General features: G+C 36.5%; 1 protein-coding gene across 7 annotated transcripts in view; it reads right to left on the bottom strand.

The window, feature by feature from the left end:
* Nucleotides 1-4,958: 4,958 nt before the first annotated feature.
* The window catches only part of LOC116167935 (vascular endothelial growth factor receptor 1-like), a 40,066-nt gene continuing 30,024 nt past the window's right edge, over nt 4,959-15,000 (bottom strand). For 2 of the 7 annotated variants that reach the window (XM_031483551.1, XM_031483555.1), the window contains 19 exons: nt 14,813-14,990; nt 10,964-11,112; nt 10,756-10,918; nt 10,586-10,712; nt 10,343-10,539; nt 10,150-10,295; nt 9,763-10,099; nt 9,536-9,712; nt 8,280-8,407; nt 8,064-8,232; nt 7,913-8,016; nt 7,488-7,863; nt 7,269-7,440; nt 7,022-7,176; nt 6,808-6,974; nt 6,640-6,762; nt 6,381-6,592; nt 6,225-6,330; nt 4,959-6,177 (listed from right to left, as the gene is read on the bottom strand). In XM_031483551.1, the coding sequence (XP_031339411.1) occupies nt 5,581-6,177; nt 6,225-6,330; nt 6,381-6,592; nt 6,640-6,762; nt 6,808-6,974; nt 7,022-7,176; nt 7,269-7,440; nt 7,488-7,863; nt 7,913-8,016; nt 8,064-8,232; nt 8,280-8,407; nt 9,536-9,712; nt 9,763-10,099; nt 10,150-10,295; nt 10,343-10,539; nt 10,586-10,712; nt 10,756-10,918; nt 10,964-11,112; nt 14,813-14,990 (3,783 nt within the window). In that variant the 3' untranslated portion in view covers nt 4,959-5,580. Of the gene's footprint in view, nt 6,178-6,224; nt 6,331-6,380; nt 6,593-6,639; nt 6,763-6,807; nt 6,975-7,021; nt 7,177-7,268; nt 7,441-7,487; nt 7,864-7,912; nt 8,017-8,063; nt 8,233-8,279; nt 8,408-9,535; nt 9,713-9,762; nt 10,100-10,149; nt 10,296-10,342; nt 10,540-10,585; nt 10,713-10,755; nt 10,919-10,963; nt 11,113-14,548; nt 14,685-14,812; nt 14,991-15,000 lie in introns of those variants that run through there. The other 5 variants (XM_031483552.1, XM_031483554.1, XM_031483553.1 and 2 more) reach the window with 5 other exon arrangements.

Below are 15,000 nucleotides of genomic sequence, written 5' to 3'. Positions count from 1 at the left end.
CGCTCCCAAACGGTGGCAGGTACTATAGGAATCACCCTGTATTACCTTAGGTGAAATCAAGCACTTAATAAAGTATGCTGGTTGGTTTTGTTATGCTTATGAATTATCGACCCTATATGACCCCAAAGATCATACTACACTAGATAGCCAACGTATATGCAAGAGTTGTTTGGCGTTTAAGTAGTTCTATAAACATAGGTATTATATTAAGTGCTTCCATAGATACACTAAAATAACTGACTTGGTGTAATATTTAGAAATTATTTATTTTCATGGTAAAGGTAGGTATGTGCAACCAACTATAGCTACTATGTAAGTAAAGGATAGATAGTTGACTTATTCGCAATATTGGAGCCAATTTTTAATTGACTAACAATGACAACAGAATTATATTTTTTTGTAACAATTATTCCCATTGCAGGTGATAGTGATTTTTATTTTCGCGCTAAAATTGGCTCCAATATGGCGGACGAGTAAGCTATCCTACATACCTATACAACAAACTATACTAAATTTATATGAAATTAGAAGGCATCTACTACAAATCCAATAGCACACCAATTTCAGATTTCAACATTTTATATAAAGTTAAAGCGTCATAAGGATCCTTAGGAGGTGGTAAAGTTTTCTCTTCCATTATCAATTTGCAAAGTTCCTCGAGGTCCTCATCGTAAACTGTCTCTAGATTTTTACACTCCCGTTGACATGCTATGCGCTTGACTTCAGCTACTGGGAACTTTGAAATCGCGAGTGTTATAGATTTCGGGTGATTCAAACATTAGTACAGGTCGTCCGTGAGGTGCAACACTATTCCTGGATTGTCTTATGCGATGAATATTCCATTCAAGTGGGACATCATCTAACTCATCCCGAGACTCATCCTATAAAAACGATTTCATATTAGGTATTGTAGATGTAGATATTAGTAGGAATATTATAGAATGAGTTTATAATGTAAGTATTTACATGAATTTTTCTATGCTTGATCAAGTCTATAAGAATCAGTTTATTATCAACTCGTTACATCTAACGGAATGTGAATAAACTCATATTATTTCAAATGAGAATAGGTTAACAATTAAGCGATATCCTTACCTGTATTATTTCCAAAAAACAAAATTGGCACAAGTTTTTGTCGAGAAAACTACCATCAAAGATAAATTCCTATTTGAAAGAAGTTGATCCAAAATTGAGCATGATGTTTTCTTAATATGGACCACCACGACTCTATTCTTTGGTTGGCTGTACTTGTTCCATATATAAAATAAGGCGCTTGCATTGAAGCCACTGTTCCGTTCTCGGTTCCGAAATCAGCTCTAATTCGGCGCGGACAACCTCCAAGACGTGTTACTGTTGAAATATAGTATCCTGCAATGACTTTTGGATCGCTACTTGTTCTGCCAGCTTTTAACCAAACAATATGTCTGGAAAAACCATCGATGCACCCATTTATAGCAATGCCATAAGGTTTTAATTTGTCGTACGAGTCCATGTGCCATAAGTAATTAGGTCCCTGATTTTGATATTGGCGTCGCCTTAACCTTTTCTTACGCCTGAGTTCTACTCCTTGTGAATCAATAAGACCTATGGCTAAACGTACCTACCGTTTCACGGGTAACATTTAGTCCTGCTTGAATGCATTTCAAATGCAGCCACTTATATCCGCATGCAACTGAGCATTTGTTCCAATTTGTATGTTTAGGAACGGTATCAATATTTCCAAAGGAGTATAACTTTTCCTTCGAAATAAACGCATTCTGCTTAAATGTCTCTTTAAACTTCATTCGCTTATAGTTATTCCGTGGTTTTTAGATAAAAAGTAGCGAATTTCTATTTGATTTAGCCCACTTGCAAAGTACAACTGTATCAAATCATCCACACTCTCCATTATTGACTAAGGAAACACTAAACTAGTAGGTAGCACATGCACGATCAGTAAGCAACTGCGAAGTATGTCTACCCCCACGTACCTACCCATTAAAAGTCGAAACATTTTATGTTGAAATTTCAACATAAAAAGTTGAAATTTCAACATAAAAAGTTGAAATTTCACATAAAAAGTTGAAATTTCAACATAAAAAGTTGAAATTTTAACATAAGAAGTCGAAATTTCAACATGCTAAATTGATATTTCAACATGCTAAGTGGAAATTTCAACATACTAAGTCGAAATATCGACTTAATATTTTTTGTCCTTTGGCCCCTCCAGGCTTCCGTAACACTTGACGTTTTAAAATGTGTCCAAATATTCCTCCGTCTTGGTTTAAACATGTTTCTAGCCTTTTTATGACATTTCTGTGAGTTGAAAGCATCTCTAACTCGTCTCTCCAATCTCCATATCAGCTTTTGTTGTTGGTGGTGTAGCATAAACCATATCTTTGATATTTCCTCAAAGAAGAAATGTCTAGGGCGAACGTGCGGGCCATGTCTAAGGGCCTAAATAACCGATCCAGTTACCATTAAAGGTTCGCTCCAGATAATCCGAAATTGCCCACGCATTATGAGCTCGCTCACAACATTGAATTCTGCGTTCATGATCGCCATCGTAAAAGCAATGCATTTTTTAAAACAAATATGAGTGGCATTTATGCTACTTTTTGAGTATTCTTTGCACACTCGTGTCTGATGTGACAATTTCCCTTTGAATATCATTCGGTGCTGCAGGTGGATTTGCAGTAAAATAAGCCTGTGCAGTTATTTCTTGTTCTTCAGAGTCTATCACAGGCTTTCTTTTTTATTTTTGTTTGAAGCATGCCGTTATCCCTGCAATTTTGTAGTAATTGGCGAATTGTGGCCTCTGTGGGTCGCGCCTTGTCAGGGTATCTTTCGGAAAAAAGACGGCAAGTCCTGGCTGCTATTCGATTACATTCACCGTGTATAATATTAAATTCAAAAATTTTCATTAATGTAACCCAAACGAGTCATTATTGACCAGAAATAAAATTTCAAAACTGTTCAAAAAGCGAAAATTTGACGTTTAAACGTTATCATAATAAAACCAAACATCAAGCGACTTAATTTTTTTATCAATTTACTACAAGCAGTAACTAAAACATGGAATATCTCGGAAACCGTTTGAAGCAGCCTTTGCCATTTGTGTATCAAATTAAAGGTCTCGGAAAAAGGGAAACAACAGTGAAGAAAAAATGGTTTCGGAAATTTAAAAATTTAAAGGTTTAAAGCTTTTTAAAAATGACGTAGTCTCATTTTTCTAGACGGTTACACGCATACCATAAGAAAATTCGATCTTTCCTTAATAAAGTCGTGAAAACTGTTTTACAATACCTATATCTTACCGTTTTCGATTAATAAATTTTTAAAATAACCCCTGCAAATTCAATTTTTGACATGCAAACGTGAATGACGTGAATCTATATTGACGAACCCCTTGGAGCAAAGGGTCAATTATGGGGTATCGTTGTATTCCAAATTCGACGATCGATCGAAATCGGAAAATGTAGAATGTTCCTTTTTAAAATAACAAAGTTGATGGCCACCTTCGGTATTTGAGGAAGTGAATCTTGAAAATATTTTAGTTCAATTCGTCGCCCTTCAGGCTGGACAGTACACCTGTTCCGTTGCCCGAAACCGCTTGATTTCCTTCCACGATATCTGAATTCTGAGTGAAGATGATGAAGGGGTCGAATGTTCCTGTGAAAGGTGAATGCTTTAGCTAGACAATAACACCGGAATTTCTTAAAATGTTTTTAAATAATCTTTTTTTTAGGGGCCCATTATTTTCTAGCTATCCTTGTTTCTACATCTATGACATCTCCAGCTACCTACCTCAGTACTCATCTATTCTATGACCAAAGCTCGTCCACTTGGTTTGTTTCTCTACTATTACCTATCAGCAAAGGTTACTCTTTGTTATCAGCTTGTTGCTTGAAATTCTGGCACGTTTAACACTAAGATCATCTCAAGATCCTGTTGAAAGGAACGGAGATCATCTAAAAGACTCGAAAATCTTATATTAGCATTTGTAAGCCTTCTGGATATACCTTTCCGACCATTCTAGGTAATTTCAAATATTACAGTGTGGTTTGTATAACCAATTGTATTTAAATACAATGGTATAACGTAGGTACATACCTTTGAATCAAAGGTACATACTGTGGAGCAATAAGCATCGTACTGTGTACTTATAAATTACACACTTTGTTTGCGCCACGAGTTATGCCAAATGGGCAGCAGGTAATAGTAAATAAATTAATCTCAAGAAGAATATGGAAGTAGTATGGAATGGCAATGCCATTTTTACCTAGCAAAAATGAAATTAAATGCATCGTGTGGATATCTGACGTAAATCAAAAGAATTACGCGTTTTGATGTAGTGTATAAATGCAGGGCCCATTATTACCAATAGGGTACTTCCTACAAATCTCGCACCCTCCCTGCGATTTGTAAAAGAAATCTACTATTTACCTACAAGTGGTAATTTACTTTCGTGTACTTAGTAACGACAAAAAGCGTTCAGTTCGTAAACGTACGTTAGATGTCAGAACGATATCCTTTTCAATGACTACTTTTCCAAATTAGCGCGTATCCCACACACATTTATCATTGAATAACTATTAAATTCAAGGCATTTATGTTGGAAGCACTGGAACTACTTGTGGCTATTGAACTTGCAAAAGTAAAACAAAAACACCAATAGACCACAAGGTAATTATAATAAAATTTAAAATATCGAACGCGTTCCAACAGCATCGCTGTCATCATAAGAGAACAACTATTGTTTTTTCCCGGTCAATTTCGGGCATGTATTTTTTCGCCCGAAAATACGTTTTATTTTTTTTTAGAAATTTAAATGGTCTCTTGTTTATAACTTTTAATGTAGGCGCCCAATTCTTGAAAATTCGGGATATATTGGTTTCTACAAGTCAAAATGTATAAGAAAAAGACCTTTATAGACTTTGTACGTGGTCCCTAGGGTGTGCGAAAATGAAAAATTTGAGTAATTTTCAACATGAAAATCACATTTTGCGTCATATATTGGTTTTATATACATAAAATATATAAATAAAAACACGATTATATTCCCTTAATCTAATTTCGTACTTTATCCTTATATACATAATAGAGATCTTCAGTATTGTTTTCCTTTGCTCAATCATTTTGTGATAAAGCTGATCAGCAATATCTTCTTGGGGCCATTGATTTCCGATTCGGTCATTTGTTTCATATGTTCATTGATTTAGTCGTATTAAATAGGTTTACCTAATGAAAGTACATAAAAAGGCGCTTTGACATAGTTAAATGTACTCTGCACAATCTCTTCGCAGAGCATATCGAACATAATGTCGGGTATTCATCACAGAACTAGCTTACAAGCACTATTTCATACACACAATTATGTCTAATGACTAAATATTGAGATGATATATGGCACAATATATAATATTGTTTGGATATGTTGTCCTTACGTGCAATTTCAGGTACTCTTATTGTTGCACTAAATATTTGTGTACTGTTCTGATAATACTCATAAATGAGTGTCGTGCTTTTCATGCTCATCAACGGGTCCTCATTAAATTACAACCAAATGCACTTGTAATACACAGACCCTCTAGACGCACATTAAACCTGCACTCGTTCCCAATCCCGGGTATTGTTATTAACGTAGTGATTCGCATCCTTTTCATTTGTGGCACTAATGCATTCTTTAAGATTTTTTTCATTTTTCATGGCATTTTTGTTTTGTGGCATGTTGACGTAATTGTCCGCGGTTTTCACAATATCTTCATCAGTCTTTTCCATAATAATGGGGGGCATATGATAAGACGGATTTGAAAAACTTGTGGGCGTTTTGACACAGGGACTTAATTCACAGTCTGATTCGTTCTGAGTATGAAGCATCGGTAACAGTTCGGTGCCCAACGCTAGTTCAGTGTCACTATTTTTATGTTTTCTATTACTATTGTCCACGTCAAAATTGAAAACTGTATCACACTGCTCGCGGGGGCTGAATATGCTGGAAGGTTTCATGCATAAGTATCCAGGTGTGTCCATACCAGGAATGTTTCCGTTGAGGTGTACGTCATCATTAACGTAATGGTGAGGGGAGGAGAGGTGCTCAAAATCTGGTGGACTCAACATTGCCAAATAGTCACTGTGACCCGCTTCGATGCGTTGAGTGTTCATTACCAAATAAGGGTCGTTTAGGTCGACATAATGCTACAAACGATCAATGAATCGGCTATTAAAACCCGGTTTGATCTTACCTGTCTGACGCTATCTTCGAGCATTAGGCCAATTTTTTCGGATAACTTTGTAAACGTCGGTCTAGCAATGGGTTTTGGGTGCCAACAGTCGCACATCATTTTGTATCTGGAACGTTTTAGAATCAGATTGTACAAAATGAGTGAGAAGCAACTTACATTTCATCGGTGGCATACTCAGGTTGGTCCATTCTATAACCATCCGCCAATTTCTGGTAGAAAATTTCGTTCGCCTCCATGCCAGGGTAGGGAGTTCGAGCTAATGAGAAAAACTCCCACAGCACGATACCATAAGACCATATATCGGACTGCGTCGAGAAGACACGGTCGCGTATGGATTCCACAGCCATCCACTTCACCGGCAATGGTCCCTAGTAGCGATGGTTAAAGTCATTGTTTGCAAATAGTGCATACTTACATCCCCTTTCTTTTTGTAATTATCACTTTTGTACATACTCTTGGCTAGTCCAAAATCACAAATTTTGACAATATTATTCTCCGCCAGCAGAATATTTCTGGCTGCTAAATCACCATGAAGCACCTGTAAACTTTATTGATTATTTGTCCACCGAACCGTAACGCCCACCTTTCGTGACGCGAGATATTCCATACCGCGGGCCACTTGGAACGCCCAGGTTATCAGATCCTTGGTGCAGATCGGCTTGACCGTCCCTTTGTAGTCACCGCGGTAATTCGATCGCCATTCGGGTTGTGAACTGTTACTGTTACTACCGGTCATTAAGCAGTCTTCTCCTGCAGATCGATTGTGAGTCAAGTCGGAGACGATAGGGGTAACTTACCACCAGTGGGTGTCATTGAAACCATGGTCGTGTCCGTAACTGCAGTATTTCCACTATAGTTGCAGTTTCCTCGATAATCAACCATATCTCTTGGTAAGGGATTGTTGTCACTGTGTGAAAACGTTAATGCAGCATACTTCACATTAGGAGAGTTACTATAGAATTTAAGAAGAAATAATCATGCAAAAGAGAGTAAATGAGCACTGATTGGTATTTACTCCACTAAACGCATTGCGCATGTACCTACCAGCTTTTGTTACTAGAAACCGAAAAAGAGCGTTCTAGTAGCTCAGAGCCGTAAGTGTAGTCAATTTTTCCAGTCTTGCTATCAATTTGATTCACAAAACTGTTGCGGTGGCGAAGAAGGTAATTGTGGAGGTTGCCAAAGCGGCAAAATTCAACAATGACCAATAGCTCTCCTGTAAATATAAAAATATTATTCGATTACTGAAAGTCTACCACATACGCTTGGCAACGTTCTTAGTGCACGCTCCTAGCAAATTAACGACGTTTAAATGCTTCCCCAAGTGAACCATGATTTTTAACTCTGAAGCGAGCGCTTTAATGTACGTGTAGTCCGCATTTCTCTTGACCATCTTTACTGCAACTGCGGTTACTTCCTCCCCTTCAACGATTCCGGTTGCCTCGGCTTTCATGACAACGCCAAAAGCGCCCGACCCCAGTTGTTTACCTAACTTTAGCTTTTCTCTGGGGAACTCATACTTTTTGTCATAGGGCAATAGCTCAGCTTGATCGTCTATACCCAACTCAGGGTTTAGGCTTTCCAACGCACCATTCTCGAAATTTGCCAGACCAGCTCTCTTCAACTCCCTTCTTAGTTTCTAAAAATACAATGCATTCACTCTCAGCTCTCATGGCCAACTGGCATACCTTCTCCTTCCTGTACCTGAGGCAGGTGTAAATGCACACCACCAGGCAGGAGAATATAATCCCAACAATAACGTACACGAAAATTAGATTAGCCGTCGGTTTATCTGCAAACGGATTTAATTAGCGTAATTAAATTACCTTCGGGACGTACTATTAAACTGCAGCGATATCCTCTTTTCTGCAACCCCAATTTTATTTTTGGCGCGACAGGTGTACTCGCCCTCGTCCTCCACCTGAGTGAACGGAATTTGAAGCACGTGGTCGTTTTGGAAGAACGTAATTCTACTTTTCGTGTTCCTTTCAACGATCTCCTCCCCATTCTGAAAAGGGAGTCAACGCATTTTTTAAAACACAGCGAGGTACTTACCAAGTACCAGGTTATTGTGGGTTTAGGTATGCCGACGGCAAAGCACCATAGTCGGAACTCGTCAGGGAGTGCGATTGTAAACGTGGAACCGTTGAGATTCGTGTCAGTAATTAGGGGCGATGATGGATCTAGTAGAAAATATGTTAACGTTCAAATTATTATAAAAAAACATATTTTTGGGTTGCATGATAAACAAAAGCTCATCCTTAAACACTTAAAGTAAGCCAATGAAGAACGAGGGTCAAAATTTCTATAACTAAAGACGTTTCTCGTCGGAAGATTCCGAATACGCATCTACTGATTAATTTTGCGTATCGTTGTCAATGTAATGTTCCGTGTTTTTTCTGATTCACAGACTTTTATCTACAAGGATATTTGTTTTAGAAGGTACAGTGCTATCTATTTTATTTATGTCCAATTAAATAGTTGAATCTGTTTAAGGACTATTGTCATAATTAATAATAGATTATAGCTCCAACAAAGGTAATATCTAAAGTAATTTGATTGGTAAAGAACAACTGTTAACTCTTGTATTAGATGTCGAACCTCTTAAAATTGGATTGGATTCTGTTTTAAGAAATTTGTTAAAAGTTCAGTAAACAAAGTTTCCAAATTCATGGATTCATTGTAATTATGTAAATTGTGCATGAAAATATATCCTACATATTTATATTTTGTTCTTATTTCGTATTTACGCTAGGTATTTCACAGAAACCGTGGCCACGTAGATCGTTTTAGTTAATTTGGAGTTATTTGCAGAAATGGGAAGTATATATTGGAACCACTTAATTTATGTTGTAAATTTATCAAAAAACTTTACGGTTATTTTGTGTTTCATTGTTTACAAGTAAGCAATTCAGGAACAAGAAAATCCAATTTTTAAGGCAAATTAAACAGAAAGAACAATAAAGGAATTTTAGTAAATACATCACCGCAAAAAAACTTAAGTAGAGAAGACAATTATTTATACAATGCTGTTGAGGTAAGTCTCTGAAGATCCAGAAGATCTTTGCTTTCCTTAACACCGAATCATTTTTTATTTAGAACTACTGAAAACGGAATTAATATGTGGAAACAAAGAACGAAGAAACCAAATTAAAACTGTTGAGTGAACAAATGAATACCAGGCTAGTTCAGAAATTCGTGCGGTTTGGACAAGGTTTTATAGGTAGAACTGAAGCTGGAACGTCCAATCCAACTACTGTAAGCGCTGCAGATGGGAGGACTTTCAAAGTATTATACAAAGATGCTTTTACCTTTGATAGATAACGTGATGTTATCATAATGGTACATGTCCTGAGTCTTCGGCGAATCTGTGATAAACTTTTCTTTAACCTGACATGTATAGTTACCGGAATCATCGAAACCAATTTGGTGTATGGTGAGCGTTAGTTTGTTCGAGAACTCCGTCGAGCTTTTCTCAATTTTAAAATCTGTGAATGTAAAGACATGACTTGAATTCATTTGTCGATCGGAAACTTACGGTCATTCTCTTCAATTGGATTGAAGTGCGATCCGTTGTTTTTGTACCACTTGAGCTGTTCCGTGTAGTTATATCTTGATGCGGCGCAATACATGGTGATAGTCTCCCCTCGAGCGATGGGGTAAAGAGGAATCTCATTGTGAATTTCTTTCGTTTCTTCGTCGAAACCCCAAATTCCGAAACCGTTATCGACATCTGTGAGAAAATGGCCCATGATGGAACGGTCCGAGCCCATAGAATTGTTGGCTGTGCACATCACAAAACCGGACTGATCCGAGGTCAAATTTAGGAAGGAGGTTTTCAGTAACCCTTGCGTGTCGGTCCCAGTGGCTTTCCTCTGAAATAGCGATTGAATTTAAATGGGAAATGTGCGGTGGGGTGAATTACTGGTTCAAATTGGCAAGAGTTATCCAAGCAGTTTCGGTAGTACCAATAAATCGAGGGGTCGGGATACGCCGCAACTTTACATTTGATGATACTTTGCTGGTTGATGACATGGAAACTGTCGGTTTCGATGTGCACGGTTGGTTTATCTGAAATGGTAAGTGTTACAAATCGTGAAGACTAATTCACGGTTTACCTGTGACATTCAAGAATAAATTGAGGGTTTTCTCTTCATAATCATTGATTGCTTTCAGTTGGTAGGTGCCCCGATCGAAAATCGTAATGTCGAAAATTTTTAAAAACGCTTCGTGGTTTTCGGTTCGCACCTCGTACTTTTTGTTGTTTCCGTTATCGGCCCACCCCGCCTGTATTTCGGTGTTGTGGTTATCAAGCCTGCGTTTTAAGAATAAACTTTGGAATCGTGAGTGTGCGAACTTACCATACGAGCTTCGGGGAAGGATGGGCCTCGACGTTAATGCTCCATTGAATACTTGGCTCGCCTGCACTGACCGAAATTTCATAGACGCCATTTTCTTCAGTTAAATTGATGAAATGTTCAGCTTTGTCTAAAGTAAAAGGTAAATTTTGGAAAAATATCATTTGACCTACCAAAAATTCTAACATATCTCGTATTATTATTGACATGATTTGGATCTTTAACTATGCAAGTGTATTCGCCTTGATCAATCGGTTTAGTTTTCTCAATGGTCAGTATTTGATGGTACTTTTCATTTGAATCGGCAATTGATTTACTAACTGATATGCGTCCGCTCTGAAACATGCATGTAGACTAAGGTTACATTTTTCTTAATTGTACCCTTATCCCATTTCTGTCAGGGGTAACCCATTCCATTGAGGATCGCACAGTGACTTTCAATGTACATTTTAGTGTCAGTTTTTCGCCTACGACCGTGTGGCCTCCGCTTAACTCCTCCAGGTAGGGTTTCGCAATTGAGTACGTCAACACTATTGGAAAATGTAAGGTTAATTTCATGCGATGAAAGAATGGGTTTTTTTGAAAATAACGCAGTGAAACTACAAACATTTTTTTTGGAAACGGTTGCTTTATCAGAGTTTATAATGTGCACGTGGGAAGGTTGCGGAAATCGAAGGTGTTTTTAATTCACTTATCCTTATCACTTTTTATTTGTGGTTATATTGATGCAACACTGTAGACAGAGCTGGGCAAAATACTTAAGAATAAAAAGTATTTGAATACTAAATAGTAAATACTTTACACAAATCAAAGGTATTTGAATACTAAATACTTTTATGTCCAGCACAAGCGAATTCTAGATACAGAATACATTGTAAAGTATCCAAGTACTTTAAAAAATAAGTATTCAAATACTCTAGAATGTATTCGAATACTATAAAAAGTATTCGAATACTTTGAAAAGTATTTCACTTACTTTGAAAAGTATTCGAATACAGTAAAAAGTATTCAAATATACTTTAAAATTTAAAATAGTATACTAGATAAAAGTCTTAATACTACTTAAAAAATCAAGTTATACTTTGTATGGGGTTAGCTTTTTTATATTTCTATTGTTATATACAAATTTAAGGGGAGCAAATGCGTATTATTATTATTATATTGTTATATACGAGGTACCTACCAGGACCTTTCTTATATCAGTTACATCCTTAAGAATATGTGTACCAGTTTTCAAAGCGTCGTGCACATGATACGTAGGTACGCCTTTCTGAAATTAATCCTAGCGATTTTGGAACAGATCCATTTTTGACCATCCGTTTGTCCGTGTGCATGATAGTTTGTTTAGAAACCTGCGATCGCTTTAAAAATTGGTACACATGGTCTTAAGGATATAAGAAAGGTCCCTATTGTTTTTAAGTTACGTAGATTATCGAGTCAAAAAGTTTCACTCCAGGATCGTTCGGTATTCAGTTGTATCGGATTTTTATATTTGATTTTGTGACAATGGAAACTTTCCCTAAACATATCTAAATTGTTCTCAAATATTTGAATAACTTAAAAGTACTTCCTTTTTCAAACAGTTCCAAGATTAGGCTACTAGTTCAAAAGTTACAGCCCTTTGAATTTTCTTTCGAAATTGGTTTCTAGTCTATAACTTTTGATTGAGAACTCTGATCGAAAAAGTACGAATTGTTTTGGATTCTACGCACCAAAATTAATTAGAAAAAGTGTTTTCCCGAGAAATTTTGGTGCAGTCCATTTTTGTTAAAAAAGAAGGTTATACACTGCCTTTTTTTGAGGCCCGAAAAAAAAATTGTCTCAGATCGACCCGGAAAAATATTTTCGTATAGAATGAGGCCTGTAGAATCCATAATTTCAAACAGTTCCAAGATTGGGCTACTAGTTCAAAAGTTACAGCCCTTTGAATTTTCTTTCGAAATTGGTTTCTGGTCTATAACTTTTGCTTGAGAAGTCTGATCGAAAAAGTACGAATTGTTTTGGATTCTACGCACCAAAATTAATAAGAAAAAGTGTTTTCCCGAGAAATTTTGGTGCAGTCGATTTTTGGTAAAAAGGAAGGTTACACTGCCTTTTTTTTCGGGCCTCAAAAAAAATTGTCTCAGATCGACCCGGAAAAAAAATTTTCTTATAGAACGTGGCCTGTAGAATCCATAATTTCAAACAGTTCCAAGATTGGGCTACTAGTTCAAAAGTTACAGCCCTTTGAATTTTCTTTCGAAATTGTTTTCTGGTCTATAAATTTTGATTTAGAAGTCTATCGAAAAAGTACAAATTGTTTTGGATTCTACGCACCAAAATTAATTAGAAAAAGTGTTTTCCCGAGAAATTTTGGTGCAGTCCATTTTTGTTAAAAAAGAAGGTTATACACTGCCTTTTTTTGAGGCCCGAAAAAAAAATTGTCTCAGATCGACCCGGAAAAAAATTTTCGTATAGAATGAGGCCTGTAGAATCCATAATTTCAAACAGTTCCAAGATTGGGCTACTAGTTCAAAAGTTACAGCCCTTTGAATTTTCTTTCTAAATTGGTTTCTAGTCTATAACTTTTGATTGAGATGTCTGATCGAAAAAGTACGAATTGTTTTGGATTCTACGCACCAAAATTAATAATAAAAAGTGTTTTCCCGAGAAATTTTGGTGCAGTCGATTTTTGGTAAAAAAGGAAGTTTAAGTATTCAAATACTATGCGAAGTATTCGAATACTTCTCAAAGTATTCAAATACCTTGCGAAGTATTCGAATACTTTACGAAGTATCCAAATACTTTGCGAAGTATTCGAAAACTAAATATTTGTGAAAGTATTTGAGTTACAAATACAAATACTGCTTCCATAAAAGTATTTAATTACAAAGTATTTGAATACTTTAAAGGATTTGAATACTAAATAGTTATTTATACAGGGTGTATCATTAATATTGCGAAAAAATTCAGGGTGAGAATCCTTGCATAAAAATAAGAATAAAAGTTCATCATAAACATGTAACAAAAATGCATATCGCACATTTCACTATTTTCGTAATTCATTTTGAAAAAGAAACCTAACAACTGTCAAATCGCTGTAAAGTAACGACTTTCATATAAAAAGTCAATGGCACTCTCGATAGAGTGATCCGACAAGTGATGATGCAGAGGAAACAAAAAAGTTTTATTTTCAATTGCATAATATTCAACACCCTGTATCTCGGAAACGAGGCGTTTTAGGAAACATGTTTATATGAACTTTTATTCTTAGTTTTATGCAAGGAATCTCACCCTGAATTTTTTCGCAATATTGATGATACACCCTGTATAACAAGAGCGCGAAGTTCAATTTCGCGCATTGAGACTGAAGGTATTTTGACGAGGCGAAATAACTTCGCGCCAGCGTTATATACAATATTTTTTCTACAACTGAACCGTTTGTTAATTAAATTTGCTGTTTAAGTTCAACTTTGTCACGTGCGCGAAATACTTTTTTTCACTGTTGCCGATTTCGCGCACGTTGTCAAGGGCAACCTTACTTATTAATTAACCGTTTAAAAATCTAGTAGTTCGCGCTTCGAAATTCGTCAGAAAATGACAAGTTTTTTGACGACAGTTGTAGAAAAAAGTATTTACAAAATCGGATATTGCCCAGCTCTGACTGCAGAGAAGCCATTTTCATTGTAAATAAACTCCACAGCCACAACCTTCCCGAGAAAAATATAGATTTTTAAGCTCTCCATTTCCACTAAGCAACGATAGTTTATAAGTGTACTGCCACAGTTAAAGATATGGTATGCAGTGCAGCAGAACAGTTTCAATAGTGCGTAAGATAAACTACATTAAGCTAAAAGTATGACAATACAGGAAGCGTTAGTTACCACCACAAGAAGTTGTAGGAAATGGTGTACAGCAGACGATCAAACACCATAGCAAAAAGATGTCGAAAAGAACAAAAACACTAACCGACACCACTTTACTTACGTTCTACGTATACAACTACCTCCAAATCAAAACTCTTTTCATCTTTACTGAATGTACAAGTGTAGAGGATATGGCCCGACAAATCATCTGTGGGCACTGTATATCCAATTTTTGGGTCGTAACTTACGTTCTCTATCTGTAAAAACATTTCAAACCATTAGCAACTAATTGTAGCTAAGTGCATGTCGTAATAAGTAAACGCGATTTCGCACACAATTAGCAGCTCATGGTCGAAGATCTAAATTAGAAATTGAATGTACGTACGATTCACGTCCATCAGGATGTGAACTTTAAATCGTGCGAGACCTCTACTAAATCTGCACTCGTAGAGGACCGAATCGTCGTCCGTAACTTCATTGAAGGTAAATCCTTTTCGTGGATCGTAAGTGACGATAATTCCGTTTTTGTCGATTGTTTCCAAACGTACCTTTCCCATTGAATGCTGATTATTA

Source organism: Photinus pyralis, unplaced genomic scaffold (assembly GCF_008802855.1).
Source record: "Photinus pyralis isolate 1611_PpyrPB1 unplaced genomic scaffold, Ppyr1.3 Ppyr1.4_LG4, whole genome shotgun sequence".
Lineage (NCBI taxonomy): Eukaryota > Metazoa > Arthropoda > Insecta > Coleoptera > Lampyridae > Photinus > Photinus pyralis.
This window is presented reverse-complemented; position numbering and strand designations above follow the sequence as displayed.